This window comes from Lynx canadensis, chromosome B2, assembly GCF_007474595.2.
Source record: "Lynx canadensis isolate LIC74 chromosome B2, mLynCan4.pri.v2, whole genome shotgun sequence".
NCBI classification, from domain to species: domain Eukaryota; kingdom Metazoa; phylum Chordata; class Mammalia; order Carnivora; family Felidae; genus Lynx; species Lynx canadensis.
The window spans coordinates 119,088,455-119,113,623 of record NC_044307.1 but is presented as its reverse complement, the minus strand read 5'-3'; the positions used below and the strand labels follow the sequence as shown (position 1 = coordinate 119,113,623).

At 39.3% G+C, this 25,169-nt stretch overlaps 1 protein-coding gene across 8 annotated transcripts in view; it reads right to left on the bottom strand.

The window, feature by feature from the left end:
* AKAP7 (A-kinase anchoring protein 7) overlaps positions 1–25,169 on the bottom strand; it is a 158,542-nt gene that overhangs the window by 88,487 nt on the left and 44,886 nt on the right. For all 8 annotated transcript variants that reach the window (XM_030316349.1, XM_032593250.1, XM_030316350.1 and 5 more), the window contains one exon: positions 12,406–12,518. In XM_030316349.1, coding sequence (XP_030172209.1) covers positions 12,406–12,518 — 113 coding nt within the window. The remainder of the gene's footprint in view (positions 1–12,405; positions 12,519–25,169) is intronic.

The following is a 25,169-nucleotide window of genomic DNA, read 5'->3' as shown; positions in this document are numbered from 1 at the left end:
ACCAATACTGCAGAAATTTATAAGCAATTATATGCCAATAAATTGGGCAATCTGGAAGAAATGGACAAATTCCTAGAAACATATAAACTACCAAAATTGAAACAAGAAGAAATAGAAAATTTGAATAGGCCCATAACCAGTAAAGAAATTGAATCAGTAACCAAAAATCTCTCAAAAAACAAGAGTCCAGGGCCAAATGGCTTTCTAGGGTAATTCTACCAAACATTTAAAGAAGAGTTAACACCTATTCTTTTGAAGCTGTTTCAAAAAATACAAGTGGAAGGAAAACTTCCAAACTCATTCTACGAGGCCAGCATTACCTTGATTCCAAAACCAGACAAAGACCCCACAAAAAATAAGAACTATAGACCAATTTCCCTGATGAACATGGATACAAAAATTCTCAACAAAATACTAACCAAACAGATTCAACAATACATTAAAAGAATTATTCACCACAATCACGTGGGATTTATACCTGGGATGCAGGGCTGGCTCAGTATCTGCAAATCAATGTGGTACACCACATTAATAAAAGAAAGAACAAGACCATATGATACTCTCAATAGATTCAGAGAAAGCATTTGATAAAATACAGCATCCTTTCTTGATAAAAACCCTCAAGAAAGTGGGAATGGAAGCATCATACCTCAAGATCATAAAAGCCATATACAAAAGACCCACCACTAATATAATCTTTAATGAGGAAAAACTGAGCTTTTCCCCTATGATCAGGAACATGACAGTGATGTCCACTCTCACCACTGTTATTCAACTTAGTATTGAAGTCTTAGCCTCAGCCATCAGACAATACAAAGAAATAAAAGGCATCCAAATCGGCAAGGAGAAGTCAAACTTTCACTCTTTGCAGATGACATGATACTCTATATGGAAAACCCAGAATATTCTACCAAAAAACTCCTAGACACGATCCATGAATTCAGCAAATTCACAGGATATAAAATGAATGCACAGAAATCAGTTGCATTCCTATACACCAATAATGAAGTAGCAGAAAGGGAAATCAAGGAATCAATCCATTTAAAATTGTACCAAAAACCATAAAATACCTAGGAATGAACCTAACCAAAGAGGTGAAAAATCTATATGGTGAAAACTATAGAAAGTTTATGAAAGAAACTGAAGAAGACACAAAAAAATGGAAAAATATTCCATACTCATGGATTGGAAGAACAAATACTGTTAAAATGTCAATACTACCCAAAGCAATCTACATGTTCAGTGCAATTCCTATCAAAATAACACCAGCACTCTTCACAGAGCTAGAACACATAATCCTAAAATTTGTATGGAACCACAAAAGACCCCAAATCGCCAAAGCAATCCTGAAAAAGAAAAACAAAGCTGGAAGCATCACAATCCCGGACTTCAAAATGTATTATAAAGCTGTAATCATCAAGACACACAACACACAGATCACAAAACAGACACACAGATCAGTGGAACACAATAGAGAACCCAGAAATGGGCCCACAAAAATATGGCCAGCTAATCTTTGACAAAGCAGGAAAGAATATTCAGTGGAATAAAGACAGTCTCTTCAGCAAATGGTGCTGGGAAAACTAGACAGCGACATGCAGAAGAATGAACCTGGACCACTTTCTTACACCATACACAAAAATAAACTCAAAATGGGTGAAAGACCTAAATGTAAGACAGGAAGTCATCAAAATCCTAGAGGAGAAAACAGGCAAAACCCTCTTTGACCTCAGCCATAGCAACTCCTTATTCAACATTGACTTCAGAGGCAAGAGAAACAAATGAAAAAATGAACTACTGGGATCTCATCAAGATAAAAAGTTTCTGCACGGTGAAGGAAATAATCAGCAAAACTAAAAGGCAATCGATGGAATGGGAGAAGATATTTGCAAATGACATATCAGATAAAGGGTGACTATCCAAAATCTATAAAGAACTTATCAAACTCAACACCCAAAAAACAAATAATCAAGTGAAGAAATAGGCAAAAGACATGAATGGACATTTCTCCAAAGAAGACATCCAGATGGCTAACAGACATGTGAAAAAATGCTCAACATCACTCATTATCAAAGAAATATAAATCAAAACCACAATGAGATACCACCAGTCACAGCAGTCAGAATAGCTAAAATCAGCAACTAAGGGAACAACAGATGTTGGCAAGGATGTGAAGGAAGAGAATCTCTTTTGCACTGCTGGTGGCAATGCAAACGGGTGCAGCCACTGTGGAAAACAGTACGGAGGTTCCTCAAAAAATTAAAAATAGAACTACCCGATGACCCAGCAATTGCACTACTAGGTATTTATCCAAACGATACAGGTGTGCTGTTTCAAAGGAGCACATACACCCCAATGTTTATAGCAGTGCTATCAACAATAGCCAAAGTATGGAAGGAACCCAAGTGTCCACCAATAGATGAATGGATAAAGAAGATGTGGTATATATATATACAATGGAGTATGACTCGGCAATCAAAAAGAATGAAATCTTGCCATTTGCAACAACATGGATGGAACTACATTGTATTATGCTAGGTGAAATTAGTCAGAGAAAGATAAATGTCATATGACTTCATTCATATGTGGAATTTAAGAGACAAAACAGATGAACATAGGGGAAGGGAAGCAAAAATAATATAAAAACAGGGAGGAGGACAAAACATAAGAGACTTTTAAATATAGACCACAAACTGAGGGTTGCTGGAGGGGTTGTGGTGGGGGGGGGATGGGCTAAATGGGCAAGGGGCATTAAGGAAGACACTTTTTGGGATGAACACTGGGTGTTATATGTAGAGGATGAATCACTGGATTCTACTCCTGAAATCATTATTCCATTATATGCTAACTTAGATATAAATTTAAAAATAAATAGTACAAAAAAAAATTTAAATAAAATAAAAGTTTTTTTTCCAACACTAACAGTAATAGTTGAGATAGACAGAACATTTATATGTTAATGTTGTGAAGCTAAACCCATGCAATTCTAATTACCTTGAATACTTTGTTATTGCATATTTTAATACCAGTTCTAAAACTCTGTTTCTTAAATTATAATTAAATCAGAACTTTGTCTATGAGTACAAATGCAAGAAAATAAGTAAAAATGCCCACTGAATCTTGATGTTCAAAGCGAAAATATCATTTAGGCCTAAATTATCAAGACCAACATTTCCTAAACCCATGTTCTGCCAAACACAAGTGTCACAAGACGGCCAATGGAAAAAAAAAAACAAAAAAACTTGCTAGTCAAGTACATTTGGGAAACAATGCTGATATTCACCCTCCTTGTGGTGTCCTTTCCTGAATGTACATTATACATCCTGCTTTGTTGAACTCAGAAGGGATCATGTGACTTGCTTTGGCCAATAAGATATGAGCAGAAATGATGTGCGTCACTTCTGAGCTTTAAAAATTGGCCTATGGGGTGCCTGGGTGGCTCATCCGACTTTGGCTCAGGTCATGATCTCACGGCTCGTGAGTTCGAGCCCCGCATCAGCTCAGAGCCTGGAGCCTGCTTTGGATTCTGTGTCCCTCTCTCTGTCCCTCCCCTGCTCATGCTCTGTCTCTCTCTGTCTCTGTCTCTGTCTCTGTCTCTGTCTCTCTCTCTCTCTCTCTCTCTCTAAAGAATAAATAAACATTAAAAAAAATTTTTTTTAATAAAAATCAGCCTATGATTTGGCGTCTCCTGTTTCCTTCTGCCAAAAGACCAGCAAGTCCTACACGGAGGCTGCCCAGCCAAGGTCCTCTGTAAAGACGCCGTGGAGTAGAGCCACACCTGACCCATGTTTCTGAGCAGAAAACAACGGTTTGTTGCTGTAAGCTCTTGAGCTTCACAATAAATGTTGCCAGTTTAAAAAATCCTAAGAAGTGGTGGAATAAGGAATCAGATTAACTGTATTTAACCCCTCACTTCTAACATTGACTTCAAGACAGAATCGTTGCCTCACACAAAACCCTGGAGGATATTCTGAGAGAACAATTTCAAGAAATGTTCATGGAAATACCTCCTTCAAATCTCCATTCCACTTTGCACAGACTTAAAACTAGGTTGACTGTATCATTTCTTCTAGAGTTCTCAACGTTTTCAAAATCTTTAACAGAATTAGGATCAATCAGGTATATCATTTATTACTCTGACATTAGTCAATTCCTAGAATCCTTCCTTAAAATAATTCAGCTTTCTGTCTGTAATTTTCTATATGTTTCAACCTTAAAGATGTATAAAGTGCTAAACAGTTTCAAATGAACATTCAGTTTACCTGTGTAGGTATCATTTTTGGTTGTTAAATAATTGCAAACTTATTTAGGGTTTTTTTTCAATATATGGAAAGAGACAACACAACAGCATGAAGTTGAAAAATGCCATCAAAAACATAAATGAGGTCATTTGCTATAAATAGTGCTCTTGGACACACTCTAGATGACACAGTTGACTAATGGCACCTAGAATATCTCAGAAGAAATTCTAACTCCATCTCAGTAGATTTCACTGAATTTTTAGTTTTAAAAAACCATGAAAAAAAAAGAGGTGTGTTGCTATGTTTTGTTTATTTACTGATTTTTAATTAAGAAAATTCTAAGAATTCTACATGAGCCTTAGCTCTAAGTGCACCTGATGTACAAAGAAATTCAAAACCAACTAAAACTCACGAGTAATTAACTCATTTGGCATTGGGAGATTCAGGAATCGGTTACTGAAGAAATCTGCTTTACCTTGTCCCAAGGACATTTTTGTTTTAAATATGAAATTTATTGTCAAGTTGGTTTCCATATGACACCCAGTGTTCATCCCAACAGGTGTCCTCCTCAATACCCATCACCCACCCTCCCCTCCCTCTGACCCCGCATCAACCCTCAGTTTGTTCTCAGTTTTTAGGAGTCTCTTAGGTTTGGGTCCCTCCCTCTCTAACTTTTTTTTTTTCCTTCCCCTCCCCCATGGTCTTCTGTTAAGTTTCTCAGGATCCACGTAAGAGTGAAAACCTATGGTCTTTCTCTGTATGACTTATTTCACCTAGCATAACACTCTCCAGTTCCATCCACGTGGCTACAAAAGGCCGTATTTCGTTCTTTCTCATTGCCACGTAGTATTCCATGGACATTTTAAGACAAGCTTTTGTCTGGAATGACAAAGGCTTGCTGATCCCTGCAGGCTTGCAGTCTTTCAGGGACAAGGTGACGGGAGTGGCAGGGCAGTTTTGCAGGCTCCCATGCTCAGGGCTTCCTCCTCTTCTGAGACAGGGATGGACTATTGTGAGGATAGGCCTGCCCGCCTCCCTGCTGCCATCCCTGAGCTCCTTGGCTGCTGCTGGAGGGACTCCCCCCAACCCCTACCTTTGGAAGGCGACGCTTCCTGAGAGTCACCTCCTCTGGGCCCCCTTCCACATCTTCTATGCTTTCTTACAGTAGAGCCCTCACCTTCTGGGAGTGAACATTTGCTGATCATTTCTGAGATCCGTCAGCCATAGGCCTGCCTCTCCATCTACCATCTCCCCCACCTGAAGCAGCTTCTCATGAAAGCCTGCTAGTTCCAGTTGCTTCTGGACATATTTGCACATCTGTTGCTTTTTACAGATTTCTCTTTCACTGAAGATGCAGTTCATGATATTTTTGCCATCATCTTTATTGTTCTGTATGGTTCCAAGAGGAGAAATGGGGAGATCCAAATCTAAATTGCCGCCACCTTCCTACACTTAAAGACCTTTCTCCTTTCTGCGTAGGAGAAAGCCTCCCTCCATGCATATAAGAAAATCTATCTGAGGTTTTAAAAAAACAAAACAAAAACATCTCTATTTGAAGCCAAATTCACCTCTTTGGGCAAAATGCTTACTATATAGACATTTCAGAATAGCACAGGAGTCAAGAACCATTAAGACTAATGAGTTGCATTGTAACTCTATGAGTCAGCAAAGGTCAAGAAAGGCTATAAGATTTGTCCAGAGCTAAACAACAAAGGTAACACAAGAAAACTTGTGCTGTTCCAAATTTATTATAGAGACTCCCTTGAGAAGGAACAGTCTAGCACTCCTGAGTTTTGAAATGGTTTATAAAGGCACATCATTGTGCAGAACCAGGAAAGTCAGTGGCAGCTACATTATACCAGCCACTTAACAAAATCCTGAGAAAATGTGCTACCTGCTAGATACATAAGAGTAAATAATGGCAGTAGGTGAGGAAAGACAACGGCAGAAGGTCCTGGCAGAGGAAGGCTGGGACTCAGCCAACCTAGCACAGAAATTCTGTACTACAACTGGTCCTGTATATTGAGTCAGGGACTGGGTTTTCCCCCTTAATTGTGCCACCATCATCCATACGCTCTTCTTTTCCACTTCCCATTGCCATCTCTACTGATGACTGACCTGTATTCTCCTCCCTGCTTCCCCCACCCAGCCTCATCATCTTATGGTCCGATAACCACTTCTTTTCCCATGCTTTCTGCATATCAAATCCTGCACTCAAAACAAACCAGTCTAAGTGACATTTGTAGCTAACGATTTCAAAGGAGACCATTTCTTTCCTTCTAAAGTTCTCTCACTGTCTAACTTTGTGAAAAGTTGCTACAAGGAAGTGTCAACTAACAAACTGTAGCTTTGTTGGTTTAGTGCTACCTTAGTAATCTGAAAGAGTCATAGGCCAGGAAAAGTATCTAAAAAGGCCAGAAAATAATTAATGCTTAAAAACAACGGATTTATCTACGAAAAGATCACATTTATTTCTTAAGGAATCTAGATCTGCATTAAGATACTTTTTGATTTGAAACTGGTCTTCTTCTGCCACCAAGTGTTAGCACACATTTCTAACCAGCCAGTTTTTGCAATGGTTAAATCACAGAAGTACGAGGTCCCGCAGTGAGAAAAATATATCCAAAAGAAGGCATATAAAAAGCATGGACTTAAAAGCATGGATAAAAAGCATATAAAAAGTTGCAGACTAACCACATAAAACAAATATATTCCAAGAAAACTACACAGAGAACTTGAATTTTAGTTACCATTTCAGACACATGGCAATTTAATAAGATTTTCTAAGGCTCCATTCATTTAATGAAAGAAACTACAACTCTCAAAGCACAATGATAATCAAACTACCTTTAAAATATACAGTAACTATTTTCAATAGTCTCTAATGCAATATACTCTACTAGAATTTCATGAAACTAAGAATATGCAAAACTAACACATTGACTAAATGCCTCCTACTGTTAGAAAAACATATAATGCCAAGGGAAATCTTAAGTTTCTCAGATTCTAAATTAAGAGAACTCACTTCTGAGCTTGGGAACCAGAAAGCCATGCTGTAGCTGAGGAAGTTCCAACCAGGAAATTTGAAAAAGAGTTTCTGTATTTTCAAAATGCTGATCACAATCTACAGAACTTCTGGTTATCCCACTGGACTTTTGGTTAATTCTACTAAGTGGTATTACCTACAAATAGGTGCCTATCAGAGGATGGCACCCCACAGCCTAGGACTTCTGCAGCCAACACTAAACACCACTGGGAAATCCTCATAGCAGATCCTATGACCATTCCAGTGGTGGTAAACATTCATCCCCTGCACCAGAGATCTGTTCATATCTTTTACACCAGTGACACATGTTATCTTCACGAACAGACCAATTATGGCTTCAGCTTTAAATCTTTATACACACACACACACACACACACACACACACACACACACACATACTGGCATGGATTAACAGCTTTTTAAATCGTAAAAATGATTCAGTATATGGTGAAAAAAAATACCAGTTGAAGTACTATTACAGAATAATTGGTTATACTTCCTGTCGATAATAATGAATGGATAATCTTAACTACCTCAGAATCTGCCTATAATGATGCAGAGCACCCCTCCACCCAGAACACCCCTTTTTACCAATAATTACCATGTCTACAGTAATAACAGCGGTATCTTAGGAGTATATCAGTATCTACTCACTACATAAAGTGATTTCCAGATGACCTTCTAGCAGGTCACACTGAAATACAAAGAGTACACCAACCTTCAAAACAGCATCTTGGTGGGAGATACTATTAGCTCTTTTCTAGATACTTTCGCTACGTACCACCTATCCATACCAGAAACAACACTCCTCAGGATGATGGAAAACCTTCAAGTTTTCTGCATCTGGTGGCTTCACCTTACCCTTCATTGTCATGAGACATCTAACTTGCCCATCACCATTTCTATGATCAGCCCACTAAGGCTCCACTCTTCCTCAGAACCTCAGCAAACTCCCAACCAACCACAAGAGAAATCCTGTGTGTGTCAAGGGAAATTTACTATATTCCAGGTGACGTTAAGATCAGAGGTATTCACTGACCTACTAGAAGAATTATGGGCTAAAAGAGCAATTGCAGGAACCCACATTTTACCGTCAAAATACAAGGAAGTTACATTAAGCTGTGTTGAAGGCAAACCCAAGGAACTACTTTATACAACCTTAATCATAGTTTACATTCTACATGTTATTTACCTTTTTTGTGCTATTAACACAGTCCTTATAAGTATCTATTTTAATAGCTTCTTAAATCATTGATATACCATAACTGACTTAAAAATTCCCTCCCTGCAATGGAAGCTTTTTCTAATTTTTCTCTATTACAGATAGTGGTTCAGTAAACATCTTTACACATAAAGAATTTCTTCTTTTAAATTGTTTCTTAGTTATAAAATAAGTAAGTCCTACGGATATAATGTACAACATGGTGATAATAGTTAAAAATAACTATATTGTTAAAAAATACTACGTTATATATTTGGAAATTACTAAGAGAGTAGTAAAAGTTCTCACAACAACCAAAAATGGTAACTATATGAAGTGATGGATGTGTTAACTAACCTTATTACGGTAATCATTTTGTAATATATTCATATACTAAATCATTAGGTTGTACACTTGGAACTTACACAATGCTATATATCTATTTTATCTAAATAAAAATTATTTGTTTAGAATAATTTCAGAAGCATGAACCTCTTAAAGAATATAAATATTTTAACTTTTTATAGAAATCGCTCAATGTATAGCTCAAAGGGCCATACCAAGCCACCATTCAAATCCCTGATGGTCCTTCTACCTCAAGCATACACTAACAAATGTTCCTCTAATACAAAATGGTTGGAAGTATAAATTAGGACCACTGTTTGTGGTGTTTTTAAAAAGTTAAAATGTACAATGCCCTTTGACCTTGACATTCCACTTCAAAAAACTGGTTCTTTGAAATAATGGCATATTTACCCAAAGAAAAATGAACAAGGATGCTCACTGCAGCACTGTTTGTGCTAAAAAAAAAAAAAAAAAAAAAAAAAAACAAACCCAGACATTAATGTAATTATTCATTAAGGGGAGAATAAATTATGATAAATCAAAATAATGTATATTTATTTCTGTTTTAAAGAAACTATATGCAGGTTATTTGCACCTATCTATCTATGCATTTGCAGTGTATAGAGAAAAAGTCAAGAGGATATACCACTAGTAGTGGTAACCTACAGAGAAATTGGGGAAAAGGGGGTGATGGGATAGTGATGAAAGAAAAATTATATATTTCACTCCATAGGTTTGCATGTGTTTGGACTGTTTACAGTGACCAAATATTCATCTAATACTTTTACAATTAAAATAACTGTTAAAATAAAAGAAAGTACTTGAAATAAGACAAACTTTGTAACACTTGAGTGATTGAAACCTATTATTTCCTACCTCTCTTCCTCCTTTTATTCTTTATCAATCTAAATAACACTGAACACTAGCAATACTTTCCATTACTGATTTTATCAATGTCCATTGCCTTGTAAATAAGTGAACCAGAATAAAAACCAGGTAGAGAATTGGTGCTGAGAAAGGAGAATAGATGTTTGGAAATGTAAAAAAATTAAGAAGAAAGAGACTGAAGAACCACATATTTTCAAATAATCTGTATTCCAAACCACAAAGCATAATAAAAGTGTACTTTTATGCACGCTACCTTTTCATACTGGCTTTAACTTTTACAGTGGAACAAATGATTTGCTGCATAAAGAAAATGCTGGATATTTATTTAAACCTGCAGGTCTCAGAGTAAACCACTCTGCAGACCATCTGATTAGAATCACCTGTGGTACTGCCTGACCATCAAAAGCAAGGTTTTTAGGTACAACTCCAGATCTGAAGCTAGAGGGTGGATATCTTCAAGCTTCAATGTTGACATATGAATCCCACAGTTTAAAATATACATTCTTAAGCATTCAAGAACACCGGGCATCATAGTAGTACACAGGAACAGAGTCATTCCATTATTGAAAAGAAAAAAATCTCATCTGGCTGTCTGAAAGACAGTAAAGTCATAATTTATTTTCTAAGGGCACCTGGGTGTCTCAGTCAGGTTGGGCATCTGACTTCGGCTCAGGTCACGATCTCACGGTTTGTGAGTTCAAGCCCTGCGTCAGGCTCTGTGCTGACAGCTCAGAGCCTGGATCCTGCTTTGGATTCTCTGTCTCCTTCTCTCTCTCCTTCTCTCTCTGCCCCTCCTACTTGTGCTCTGTCTCCCTCTGTCTCTCAAAAATAAATAACTGTAAGAAAAAAAATTTTTAATAATAATTTATTTTCTAAAGATTACGCTTTCTAATCTAGGCAAAATACAATCCGATTTAGATTTTATATACCATTCAGGCAGGGACTGTTTCTATTTTGATCATAACTCTGAGCCCAGCACCAATGTCTGGCACGTACTAGGCACTCAGTAAATATCTGCTGACTTAATAGGATTTGGACCAGGGAGCTCCTCACGTAAACACAAAAATTAATTTGGATGAACTGGATGTGGCCAGTGGGGGCAGAGAATATGAGCCTGGGAAAGAGATAAGATGGATTCCATGCAGGGCTCTGCAAATGGAGGACAGGATCTCATTCAGCCACTTAACATTTGTTAGTCTCATATCCCTTTTCTATAAAATAAGGGAGCAGATTTGGGGAAATTAACTGCCAAGGAATCATTTAAATTTAGCCTCAAATGTTGAAATTGAGATTCTAGAGTAGCTGAAACACTCCTTTGATAAATGTCCTTGTGTGCTCTCATGTAAAAGCTAAAACTGTAAAGACAAAGAAACATTTTGAAATGATGGATATTACCTTCACCACTGATTTGTCATTCTGTGATTAAGTGTGAAATCACTGGCAAGAGGACAATCCATTTGAAAGCAAAACAAGAAAGATAATGAGTAAAAACAGTAAACCATCAGTCTGCAAGTTTTGACGGTTGTTAGTCCAAATTTCAACATCTGTTACTTAAAATATTTAGGAATGGTACCTGATATAGTTATTATTGAATGTGGGGCATAGTCACCAAAAGAAAAAAAAAAACATCTTTTTGAGAAAGTATTCACAATAGCTTGTAAAAAACTCACAACCACAGGATGGTCAATCACCCAAACAGAGGTTCTAAAAGACTGAAAAGACCTTCTGAGCGAAAAGACGTTAAATACAATATGTGCCAAATTTAGAAAAGAGATCTACTTACTAATAAACATGACCTTCATTTATAAAGCTGCAAATCAGTCTTAACTGCAGCAAAGGGTCATGGAGAGTAGGAACGAATATTAATCTGCATGGCCATCTCCAGAACTCTGGTATGTTAGAGCAGGTCAGATGTCTAAATGTGCATAAGACGCTCCCTGGGCTGAAATGGGAAAAACAATGAAGGGTGCCCTTAGGATTCCAGGAGAAAAGCTCATGAATCCTGAAGAAAACCAAAAGTTACTCCAACCTGTGAGAAGGCAGAAAGTCACCCTAAGATGTGGGAGGTCAAGAGACTGGTCCCTCAGCTCGTGTCAGGAAAAAGTACTTTTAAGTGATGGGAGGATGGGGGCTCCTCAGTTACCCTCTTGCCCAGTCCGTGGAACACCTGTTCCAAGCCCTAATGGCAACAACTGCTCAACGCACAAGGTCGTCTACTGGAGCCCTTGAAAGAGATGCGTAAAGGGGCGTAAAAAAGCTTGTCCCACCTTGAAGAACCCAGTTCCAGTGAGCAGCACCAGGGCATGCAGGCCAGAGGAAGAAGCTTTGAGGGCAGCAGGCTGTGAACAACCATAAGCAAAGAAAGCAGTAAAATGGGACCCCAGCCCTGCCTCAACACCCTTCAACGGAGCAGATGTGGCAACAGACGAAGCAGCAGGAAATGTGGGTCAGAGTATACAGCTAACAGCCACAGAGGCAAAGGAGGGCACAGGGGTAATGGCCTGCATGGAGTCTTGTGAGCCAGCTCAGCATCCCTGGGAACTGGAAACAATCTCACTTGGAATCCCAGGACCAAGAGTAGTAGGGGGTCAAAAACGACCGCAAATGTCACTCATGCCCCAACCATGCTTATTAAGGCTGGTGTAGCGGGCAAAACAAGGCTTAGGATAAAACTGTCCACTCACCTTCTTCCGGAGCCATGGTGCTTTGGACAATTTCATAAAAGTCAAATGAGGCTTAAAACCCCTGTTTTCTCCTGCCAAGATGCCCTTTTCTTGAAACGTCCTTTTTGCAGTCTCTAAAGAAAATAAAAACCAAAAAAATGCTACTGCAACACATAGCTACCTTTCATTATAAAAATGGCAGTTCAAAAAATAACAAATTACTCTATAATGAAGATTAAATACCTGTATGAGATATTATTTTTTAAGAGAGGAAAAACCACAATGTGTATAACAAGTATATTATTAAATTTGCAGAGATTTCAAATTTTAAGTTAAGCACGCAAAAGCAACAATTTGAAAAGGAAACATTTAATAAAACAAAAAAAAATTTGTCTGATATGTTGATTTTCACTGAATATCCCAGTGGTATCCATACTCATAAAGAAGGACCAGGGGCGCCTGGGTGGCTCAGTTGGTTGGGCGGCCGACTTCAGCTCAGGTCATGATCTCGCGGTCCGTGAGTTCAAGCCCCGCGTCGGGCTCTGGGCTGACAGCTCAGAGCCTGGAGCCTGTTTCAGATTCTGTGTCTCCCTCTCTCTGACCCTCCCCCGTTCATGCTCTGTCTCTCTCTGTCTCAAAAATAAATAAACGTTAAAAAAAAATTATAAAAAAAAAAAAAAAAGAAGGACCAGCTTATCTGTAACCCATAATATCTAAAGACCAAGATGGAATAAAAGAAATCAGATTCACCCTCCCATCTGAAACAATAAAAGGACAAGGTACATAAAACAATGGTTTGCAAGACACTGTATGTATTGGGCAAAAATAGGTCAGTGTTGGGGGCGCCTGGGCGGCGCAGTCGGTTAAGCGTCCGACTTCAGCCAGGTCACGATCTCGCGGTCCGGGAGTTCGAGCCCCGCGTCAGGCTCTGGGCTGATGGCTCAGAGCCTGGAGCCTGTTTCCGATTCTGTGTCTCCCTCTCTCTCTGCCCCTCCCCCGTTCATGCTCTGTCTCTCTCTGTCCCAAAAATAAATAAATGTTGAAAAAAAAAATTAAAAATAGGTCAGTGATCTCTTAGAGATGAAAAGGTAAGCCCCTTAGGGTTAGAGTTAGGGGTTAAGGGTTAGGGTTTGGGGTTAGGGTTAGAAATAGTGTTAGGGATTAGTGTTAGGGTTAGGGGTTAAGGGTTAGGGTTAAAAATAGTGTTAGGGGTTAGTGTTAGGGTTAGGGGTTAAGGGTTAGGACTTGGGGTTAGGGTTAGAAATAGTGTTAGGGGTCGCTCCTCATCAGGGAAATACAAATCAAAACCACACTCAGATATCACCTCACGCCAGTCAGAGTGGCCAAAATGAACAAATCAGGAGATTATAGATGCTGGCGAGGATGTGGAGAAACAGGAACCCTCTTGCACTGTTGGTGGGAATTCAAATTGGTGCAACCACTCTGGAAAACAGTGTGGAGGTTCCTCAAAAAATTAAAAATAGACCTACCCTATGATCCAGCAATAGTACTGCTAGGAATTTACCCAAGGGATACAGGAGTTCTGATGCATAGGGGCACTTGTACCCCAATGTTTATAGCAGCACTCTCAACAATAGCCAAATTATGGAAAGAGCCTAAATGTCCATCAACTGATGAATGGATAAAGAAATTTGTGGTTTATATACACAGTGGAGTACTACCTGGCAATGAGAAAGAATGAAATATGGCCTTTTGTAGCAACATAGATGGAACCGGAGAGTGTTATGCTAAGTGAAATAAGCCATACAGAGAAAGACAGATACCATATGGTTTCACTCTTATGTGGATCCTGAGAAACTAACAGAAACCCATGGGGGAGGGAAAGAAAAAAAAAAAAGAGGTTAGAGATGGAAGAGAGCCAAAGCATAAGAGACTCTTAAAGACTAAGGACAAACTGAGCGTTGATGGGGGGTGGGAGGGAGGGGTGGGTGGGTGATGCGTATTGAGGAGGGCACCTTTTGGGATGAGCACTGGGTGTTGTATGGAAACCAATTTGAAAGTAAACTTCATATAATGAAAAAAAAAAAAAAGAAATAGTGTTAGGGGTTAGTGTTAGGGTTAGGGGTTAAGGGTTAGGGCTTGGGGTTAGGGTAAGAAATAGTGTTAGGGGTTAGGGTTAGGGCTAGGGTTAGAAGTAGCGTTAGGATTCGTATCAAGCTTTGTTAAGTGGTAAAAAATGGGTTTACAGAGGTGGGCAGGAGCATTAGAGACATGGTAAAATCTTCAGATTGTATTCTCAGTATGGCGGGAAATCCTGGGGGTTTTAAGCAAGGGAAATGTACGTGTGAGAATAACTTTCTTTATTCATCTCTATTTCAACTACAATGTACACTTCTTCCTCTGAAAGAAATTTAATCTCAGACAATCCAATGCTCCCCTCTTTTCATAGGACTGTAGTTTAGCTGAACAGAAGGTAGCTAATGGGGTGTCATACATTTTAGAAGGGGATGTAGCATCTGGCTCTTGGGTCATCATCCGCAACTCCTGAGACAGGCACCATGCTTGGTTTTTGTAGCGCACCCTCCCTCATCCCTATATAATGACTGCAACTTCCCTCCCACCTCTGGTGTGCAAGATTTCATTCTGTTGGTCACCATACCCTGGCAAGCAGGAGTTCACTGAACCTGTCTGAGCCCCTTTCCCACTTTCTTGCTATTCTTGAGCACGCAAAAATAGCATAATTACTCAGGACCAAGGAAGAAAGACCCTGTAAAACCACCCATTCACACAATACCACCCTCACTTCACCTCTACCACCCCTCTAGAAGCACAGGGGCTTCTTCCTTGCCACACCTATAGGCACACTTCAGGAGCAAAGCACAGGGTCACTCCTGCTCTTGGACTCATGCGAGTTTCTGCTCTTCCAGTCAGGATGATGGAGGGGCAAGAACTCACACTCTACCTTGGGCTCTAACTCTCTTCTTTGCCTGACCCTGGGAGTATTTTCTAGCATCAAAACAGGAAAAACATACCATTATGTTTAGGTGTTGAACTCCCAAAGCCTTTCCTCGATTTTTCTTGCTATATTCTATTCTGTGAACATGGGTGCCAATGTCGGGGTGAGGGGAGGTGGGGAGAATAGGCACAGAACAAGGCATATAAGAAATACAAGGAGAGAGATGCCTGTGTGGCTCATTCAGTTAAGCCTCTGACTTTGGCTCGGGTCATGATCTCACGGTTCATGAGTTTGAGCCCCACATCAGGCTCTGCACTAACAGTGTGGTGCCTGCTTGGGATTCTCTCTCTCTCTCCCTCTCTCTCTGCCCCTATTCCCACCTTGCTCTCTCTCAAAAATACATAAATAAACTTAAAAAGAAACAGACTTAGAGTTAAAATATTAAGCGAACTCATACACAACTGCCATTTTTATGGGTCAAAAATAGTCAAATATTGGCAGTGTCTGATAGCTCAACATATACCATGGTGGACTAACTTATTAAGTTCCTAGGATAGGACTGAAGGGATTAGGACATATTTTCTAAGTCTTCAAGTATTTGAAGAATTAGCACGTAGAAGAGTTACTGGTAGCAACTCGGCAACATGTTCGTATCAACCCAGAAAACAGACATGGCATGAAGGTGCGAAAGCAAAAATTCATTTGTTCATTTATTTACTGAGCACTTCCCAAGTGTGTCAGGCACACGATCTGCTTGAGACAGCAAACATGTCCCTGCTTTCAGAGAGCTTATAGTCTCAGGGGACAGATTTGGGTCCAGTAAAGAGAAGGACTTAACAATGTTCAGAATTATCAAAAACTACAAAAGATACAAAGAAAGGAGTTTTGTGAAGAGAAACTAAAAGAGTAGGCATCTGTACTGTTCATTACTATCTATATTAGTTTACACTTATGTATTTTGTTTGATGTAACAATCTTATTATCAACTGATTCTAAAGATATAACATTTTCCTATTTACTGGTTTGTTACATTAAATTTTGACCCAACAGTTTCCATTATTCACTGGGCGTAATTTTTTTTTTTTTTTTTTTTTTTTTTAGAGAGAGAGAGACAGAGACAGAGAAAGCATGAGCTGAGCTGGGGAGGACAGAGAGAGAGGGAGACAGAATCCCAAGCAGGCTCCTCACTGTCAGTGCAGAGTCTGATGAGGGGCTCAAAGCATGAACCATAAGATCATGATCTGAGCCGAAATCAAGAGTCAGACACTCAATCAACTGAGCCACCCAAGGTGCCCTAGGCCTTAAATTTTTGATGATAGGTATCTATTTACAATACTGTTTTAAATAATATGTCACAAAGCACATATAATTTGTTTTTGTGTTTTGTTCAGTACAGTATATCCTCTAGGTAGACAGAAATAAGAAAAAAAAGAAATTGTCTTCTTTTTGAAAAGTATTTCTTAGTGTTGGTGTTTTGCTCCTAATAGCAGTATAATCTATTGCTTAGCTAGACTACAGGGTAATGGTTATAGATATATCATTCTTGAGGGACACCTGGGTGGCTCAGTCGGTTAAGCATCTGACTGTTGATCTCTCGGTTAGCGAATCTGAGCCCAACGTCAGGCTTTGCTGACAGCACAAAGCCTGCTTAGGATTCTCTCTCTTCCTATCTCTCTGCCCCTCCCCTGTTCGTACACGCTCTCAAAATAAACAAACATTTTTTTGAAAGGTCATTCTTGAGATGAGAAGAGTTTTTGCCAGTGTGAAAACCACGTGTCATTTTTCATCTACGCTAACTCACATTCTGAAGAGAAGCTTATGAATAATTTAAGAGATTGTTCAATTCCTCCTAGTCCACAGCCATTCCTCCAAGCACTAAATAGAAAATCACACAGCAAATATATCAGACACCCTTCAAAAGCCAACTAAGAACACTTCCTAAATAATACGACATGCCTCATAGCTAAAGGTGCAAAATGTCCGAAGAACAATTTCTTAAAATGTATTTAAACACTAGGAGACTTCACTATATAAAAGAAAACTGAAATGATATTTCATTAAAGAAACAATATTTTGTAATCCTAACAAATACAGTTTTATCTATTTGGGGGAAGGGGTTGTTTTACTCAACAAACATTTATGAGTATGCTAAGCACTGGGAAGTTTTATCTGTTTTTTAATTTTTTATATATATTTATTTTTATATAGGACATTTTATTCAAATGAACTCGTAAGTATGTAGCAACAATAAACTTATAGCTAAAATGTAAAGAAATTGCTAAAGTTGTCTCAAAGTAACTGTTGCAACAGACCAATTTTAATAAAATCACGTCTTTTTTTTTTAAATTTTTTTTTTTTCAACGTTTATTTATTTTTGGGACAGCGAGAGACAGAGCATGAACGGGGGAGGGGCAGAGAGAGAGGGAGACACAGAATCGGAAACAGGCTCCAGGCTCTGAGCCATCAGCCCAGAGCCTGAGGCGGGGCTCGAACTCACGGACCGCGAGATCGTGACCTGGCTGAAATCGGACGCTTAACCGACTGCGCCACCCAGGCGCCCCTAAAATCATGTCTTTTTAACTAAATACACCTTCTTGTAAATTTTTTTCCTTTTTTCCTCTTTTGCTGTTTTTATCCTTTTGCTAACATTGTAAGGGATATTTATATGATAGCATGATCTATAATTTGAGAATAATCACAAAGAGGTTTATTTTTTTACTGAGGTATACAAAAAGTTTACTAATAAGAGTAGTCTAGGGGCGGCTGGTGGCTCAGTTAAGTGTCCAAGTCTTGATTTTCGTTCAGGTCATGATCTCACATTCCGTGAGACTGAGCCCCGTGTTGGGCTCCATGCTGACAGCGCAGAGCCTCCTTGGGATTCTCTCTCTCTCCCTCTCTCTCTGCCCCTCCCATGCATTCACGCAGCACACGTGCACTCTCTCTCTCAAAATAAAAAGAATAATTTAGAATACTAAATGTAAATTACATAGTCCTAATAAATTCTTAAGTTTTAATATTCTATTTCAGATGCAACAGAAATAAGTAGCTGGATTTTAGCTTTAAGAAGACTGATTGTAATTAGACAATACACCATACAATAGGGGGTGATAAAGTCTCTCCATGCTTTCTAATTGGAAGATACTTTCTTACACTATTTTAAGTTACAGTAAATCTATGTCACATATAGTATGAAAAATCTCAATAAAATTTTAGAATCGCTGTTTAGCCATCTAAACTTGAATGAAATAAAAGCCATACAACTGTTTTTGTTGTTCCTATGTTATTACTATTTGAAGGATTCTTGTTTCCATATATATGCTACTTAAACTGTTTCATTTTAGATTTAGTAAGTCATCTGAACTGTATATACACTTCAACAAAAGGCTGCCATAATATGAACTTCAATTAAAAAATTTTATACTCATCATTTTAAGCAGATATTTCCAATTCATTACTATGTAAAACTGTCCAACAGAATTTTAAAACATTTCATTCTTGAAAGCAAGTCTTTAAAATTACACCTTGATGCCACAGGAATCATATTCATTCCACTGCAGTTGAGGAAAGAGACCCAGACTGAGCACTCTAACACTGGCTCAGTTCTCTTATTATTCAATTCGTGTCCTTGGACAGATTCCTTAAACTTGACAGTAAAAGTGATGAGGCCATTACAAATGATCCCTCAGCTCCCTCTTCTCATCCCCACAACCAGCCAGTCCAGGTGAACGGTCAGAGAATGCTGGTACATTATCCATCAGGGATTCTAGGCACCAGGACTGGATTTTACGCTCATGCAGAGATTTAGACACAAATATAAATAAGAAAAGAGAGACCATGTTCGTTCAGTTACACTTTTATGCTTACATCATACATTTTTCATTGACCTATACATCTCTTTAAAAGACAGTTATTGAATATCTATTAAATAGCAGGCTCTGGGGACCAAAGATGAAAGATTCCCTCCAAAAGCTTTCACTCTAGTTGAGAAACATCGATTTTAAACAATCAAATGCAACGAACTACTGTAGTTTCTACAGTAGATAAGCATTTATACACAGAATATAGGGAAGGTGAGAGAAGAAAGTGGTCATTTCTATTTTGAAGAAATCAGAAAAGCCTTCATTTTGGAAATGACATTTGAAATGAGTCCTATAAAAGATCAATTACACAGTCTGAAAAAGAAATTAAGAATAAACTCAATTCCATTTACAACAGTATCAAAAATAATACAATACTTACGAATAAACTTTACCAAGGAGGCAAAAGACTGACAACTACAAAATGGTACTGAAAGAAACGGAAGAAGAAACAAAGTAAATGGGAGCCATCTCATGTTCATGGACTGGAAGCCTTAATGCTGTGAAGATGTCAATACTACCCAATGTGATCTACAGACAATGCAATTCCTATCAAAGTTCCAATGACGTTTTGTGCAGAAATAGAAAACAACATCCTAAAATTGATATGAAATCTCAAGGGACCCTAGCCAAAAATTCTTAATAAAGAAGAACAAAGCTAGAAGTCTCACATTTCCTTGTTTCAAAATTTACTACAAGGCTACAGTAATCAAAACAGTGTGCTCACACCTGTCAGAATGGTTAAAATCAAAACAGAAGAAACAAGTGTTGGTAAGGGTGTGAAGGAAAAGGAACCCTCTTGCACTGCTGGTGGGAATGCAAGCAGGTACAGCCATTGTGGAAGACAGAGGTTCCTCATAAAGTTCAAAATAGAACTACCTTATGACCTAGTAATCACACTACTGGCTATTTATTCAAAAAAGACAAAAACACTAATTCAAAGGGATACATGTATCCCCATGTTTATTGCAACATAATTTACAATAGTCAAGATATGGAAGCAGCCCAAGTGTCCATCGACAGATAAATGGATAAAGAAGATGTGGTGTACATATACAATGGAATATTATTCAGCCATTAAAAAAGAATGAAATACTACCATTTGCAACAATATGGATAGAACTAGGGAATACAATGCGAAGCAAAGTGAGTCAGGAAAGACCAATACCATACGGTTTCACTCATATGTGGAATTTAAGAAACAAATGAACAAAGGAAAAAGAGACATAGAGGCGAACTAAGAAAAAGACACTAACTCTAGAGAACAAAATGATGGTTACCAGAGGGGAGGTGGTGGGGGGATGGGGGAAATAGGTGATGGAGATTAAAGAGTACAGTTATCATGATGAGCACTGAGTAATGTACAGAACTGCTGAATCACTATATTGTACACCTAAACTAATACAACACTGCATGTTAATTATACTGGGGTAAAACAGTGTGGCACTGGCAAAAACACAAACCTCCAAAACCAATGGAATAGAAAAGACTGCCCAGAAATCAACCCTCTTGTATATCGTCAAATGGTTTCCAACAAGAATGCCAAGACCATTCAGTGGGGAAAGGATAGTCTTCTCAACAAGTAGTATTGGAAAAACCGGGTATCCACATTGCAAAAGAATGAAGTGAAACCCTTGCCTTATACCATATACAAAATACTAAAGTTGGGGCAATGAACCAGTGGGAAAAAAAGGTAGAAAATACAGAAGTACAGGAGAGAGAGGAAGGAACCAGTAAAGCAATATCCAGACTGAAGTGTCAGATCAAGAACACAGCTGAAGACATTAGTCTTAAATAGACCGAAGATACATCTTTTCCTAAAACTATATGGGGCTTAAAAAGCCAAACACAGCAGCAGGTTTACTAAGTACAGGGAACAAATGAAGTAGGTCCCAGCCTCAGTTCTGTCTGTGGAGGGAAGGGCAGAAGGCTAAGGGAACTTAACAGAAGCCTGGAGCAGTGACAGGGGACAAGAGAAAGAGAGGCAGGAGAAGTGGCCTGTCAACAGGACGCTGCTGAGTCTTGAAAACTTACACTTGCAGGAGAACCAATATACATGACATGAAAATGTTTTCTTCATTTCCCATACCTTTGATAACTACTCATTAACACCTGTTATGAGTCACACTTTCTAGAAGGTACTAGGTAAATAACCGTCAACAGAACAGTCATGGTCCTTGCCATCATGGAGCTTAACCCAGGGAAGACTGTCAAACAAAATTACACTGTTATAACCTGTGATGAGATCTGCGAAGGAGACACACCAGGTACAATGACAGAGAACTTACTCATGAGGAGACTCTCTTTACAGAGAAAAGGGAAATGGTCTCTGAGGCTGTGACATTTGAGTTGAACAATGAAAAGGTCCAAATGGAGGGTTAACTCATATATTTGCAAAAGTTCCATGGCAAGAAAGAACTCGTTGAGTCCCAGTACTGGAGAGAAAGGAGCATAACCACGTGAGCACGGTAGGCAAGATAAGAGAACCACGACGAGACAGGAGACAGGACACCAGCACAGAGACACTGTGGACCCAAGCAAGGAGTCGGGATTTTATTTTATTTTTAAATTTTTTATTTTAATGTTTGTTTATTTCTGAGACAGCGTGACCACACATGCGAGCGGGGGAAGGGGGAGGGGGCGGAGAAGGGGGGACGGAGGATCCGAAGCAGGCTCTGCACTGACAGCACAGAGCCCGATGAAGGGCTTGAACTCGAGAACTGTGAGATCATGACCTGAGCCAAAGTTGGATACTTAACCGACTGAGCTACCCAGGTGCCCCAAGGAATCTGGATTTTAATTTGCCCAGGTTGTTGGGGTAAAAAAGCAAATGACTGAACTGATCTACCATTGGTATTTGCCAGACCGGTCACAAAACAGAAGAACAAGAAGACAGGGCACCTGAAAGAGCCACCAACAGAGTAATGCACCAGGAAGCCATGACCGGTTTAAGAAGGAATAAAACATGTTGGCCAGGAAGAGGAAACAAGAGGGCTCAGTGGGGTCCCACAGTATGAGTAAAAATGGAGAGAAAGTGAAATAGCATGAAGGGTGGGAAGTTAGGGTGATAGACAGCTCTGTCCAATTTACGGCCTTACAGTAGTTCTGGCAGGTGAATAGCCAAAGGTTTCACTATACTTATGAACTTGCTGGAGCACAGTATGAGTGTAGGAGGCTACCTTCAAAGAAGTCACGGGATTTTAAGAAAAGTAATAGTGATGGTAGCAGGGGGGTGGAGGGGTAGGACTTATCATTATTAGTAATGATAACAGCCACCATCTATTTACCGCTGTATTTGTGCCAAACTGCGCTAAGCACTTCATGTACGTTATCCTATCTTGAGAACAGTTACTATCAGGCTCATCTTACAAATAAGGAAACTGAATGCAAAGTCAGTCCCAACAGACTCCACTTCCACAGCTCACTCTGAGCCAGGACGGTTAGATGGTTGTGCTCATGGTGCTGCAAGAAAGGGTCGCAGTGTGAGGTAGGAAACAAAGTGCTCAACAAGTGAGAGGAAATATTTGGACAACAGCAAGAATGAGAGGTAGAGGGTGACAAAACTCCACAGCATGAACCACCAATAAGGATTGTGCATGAGGGCAGATTGGGGACAAAGCAACAGAGAACGGAGAGAAAATGGATGACCTCTGGGCCTCATGGTGTGAGGCATGTGGTGGAAGGAGCAGCCTTCACCCAGAGGAAGCTGTGATCTCAGATTAGCAAATCTCAGATCAGCTAAGGCAAGAAGGTCAAGGGGATGCTACTGCAAACTAGGAGGCCAGTTGCTAATTTACAGTGTAACTAGCACAGTGATGAAGAACACAGACTCTGGTGCAGGGTGGACAAAATGAGGACAGGGAATCAAAAGTACAAATTTCCAGTTATTATATAAATAAGTCAGGGGATGTAAGGTACAACATGGTTTCTATATATTAATACCATATTGGTATTTGACGGTTGCTAAGGGAGTAAATAAAAGTACTCATCACAAGAAAAAAATCTGTTACTATGTGAGGTGATGAATATTAACTAGACTTTCTGTCTAGTCATTTCACAATAGACATGTACGTAACAAATCATTATGTTGTAAACCCTGAAACTAATATAATCTCATATGTCAATTATTCCTCAATAAAAGAGGATGTCTAACAACAGGGGAACAGTAAAATAAATTAGGATGCAATGACATATTATACAATCATTTAAAAATACAATTACACAGGGGCGCCTGGGTGCTCGGTCGGTTAAGCGTCCGACTTCGGCTCAGGTCATGATCTCACGGTCCGTGAGTTCGAGCCCCGCGTCGGGCTCTGTGCTGACAGCTCAGAGCCTGGAGCCTGTTTCAGATTCTGTGTCTCCGTCTCTTTCTGCCCCTCCCCTGTTCATGCTCTGTCTCTCTCTGTTTCAAAAATAAATAAACGTTACAATAAATAAATAAGTAAGTAAATAAATAAATAAAATAAAAATACAGTTACACAATAAAAAAAATGCTTTTGGAAACTATGCTGTGATGTTGATAATGGTAACTAACATTTGTTGAGTGAGCATTTGTTCTGTACCAAATACTCTTCTTAATGTTTATTTATTTTTGAGAGAGACAGAGACAGAATGTGAGTGGGTTAGGGGCAGAGAGAGAGGGAGATACAGAATCCAAAGCAGGTTCCGGGCTCTGAGCTGTCAGCACAGAGCCCAACGCGGGGCTCGAACTCACAAGCTGTGAGATCATGACCTGAGCCGAAGTTGGACACTCAACAGACTGAGCCACCCAGGTGCCCCCAAATACTCTTCTTTATGGACATTATATATCACACATATATTATAATGAATAAGAATAACAATAATAGTAACAATTTTTTTTTTTAAATAGACTGCCTGGATTTGAGTCCTGGCTATACCACTTACTAACGAATTATTTAGCTGCTTTATGCCTCAGTTTCCCTACCTATAAAGATGGGGATGATAATAGTGGTCCCTCTCTCATAGAGTTGTTAAAATTAAATGAACTAATGTCTGTAAAATGATTAGAATAATCGCACAAAGTAAATCCATTTAAGTGTTTGAAAGAAAATCAAGTAAAATAAAAGAGGAGATGGAGGGAACCAGAATGCACCACCCCAAAATATGCTACTTTGGCATAAGAACTTTGAGCTGAAGGCAAAGAAGACTCAGCATGTGTAGAAAGAAACCTTCCCAGAGCCTCTCTTATCTATCTAAGAGCAGACACTTCTAAAAAGTGAAACTGCCCCAAATCCCCTCTCCCAGGAAAGTTTTATGGTCAAGCTGGACCTCTACAAACACACCTTACTTCATGAGAGTCCCCCACATACTTACCTTCCTATAATTTGTCACTCTGGAAAGCCTAAAACCTCTTCCTTTGTCTTATCACTTCTCTACAAAGTAACTGTTCTTCCGTTAAGATGCTCTAGTGCCCAAGTTCTAACCACGCTTTTTTTTTAAGGTTTATTTATTTTGGAAAGAGAGAGAGAAAGACAGTGTGTGAGCATGGGAGAGGCAGAGAGAGACGGAGACACAGAATCCGAAGCAGGCTCCAGTCTCTGAGCTGTCAACACAGAGCCTGACGTGGGGCTCAAACTCATGAACCATGAGATCATGACCTGAGCTGAAGTCAGATGCTTAACCGACTGAGCCACCCAGGTGCCCCAACCATCCTTTTGAGCTACTCTTCCTTGAGGCTTCTCCACTGGATATGTACTGCACACATTAATAAACTCCTTGTTTTTTTCTTGTTAACCTTTTGTCAGTCTAATTTTATGGGTCCTTGGAGGACAATCCAGGAGGGCAGGAGGAAAAACACTCTCCCTCCCCTGCGGGGACAGTGGAAAGGGGTAAAAGAGCAATGAGAAGGGGCAGGAAGTGTGGGGGACTGTACCTACAGAAGCCTGCGCATGAGGTGGGGCATGCAACAGAGGCTCTGAAGGTCGTCAGTGGTGCAGGGTTGTCATTCATCCTGACTGGGGAGAAAAGTTGGTCTTTGCTTCTTCTAAATG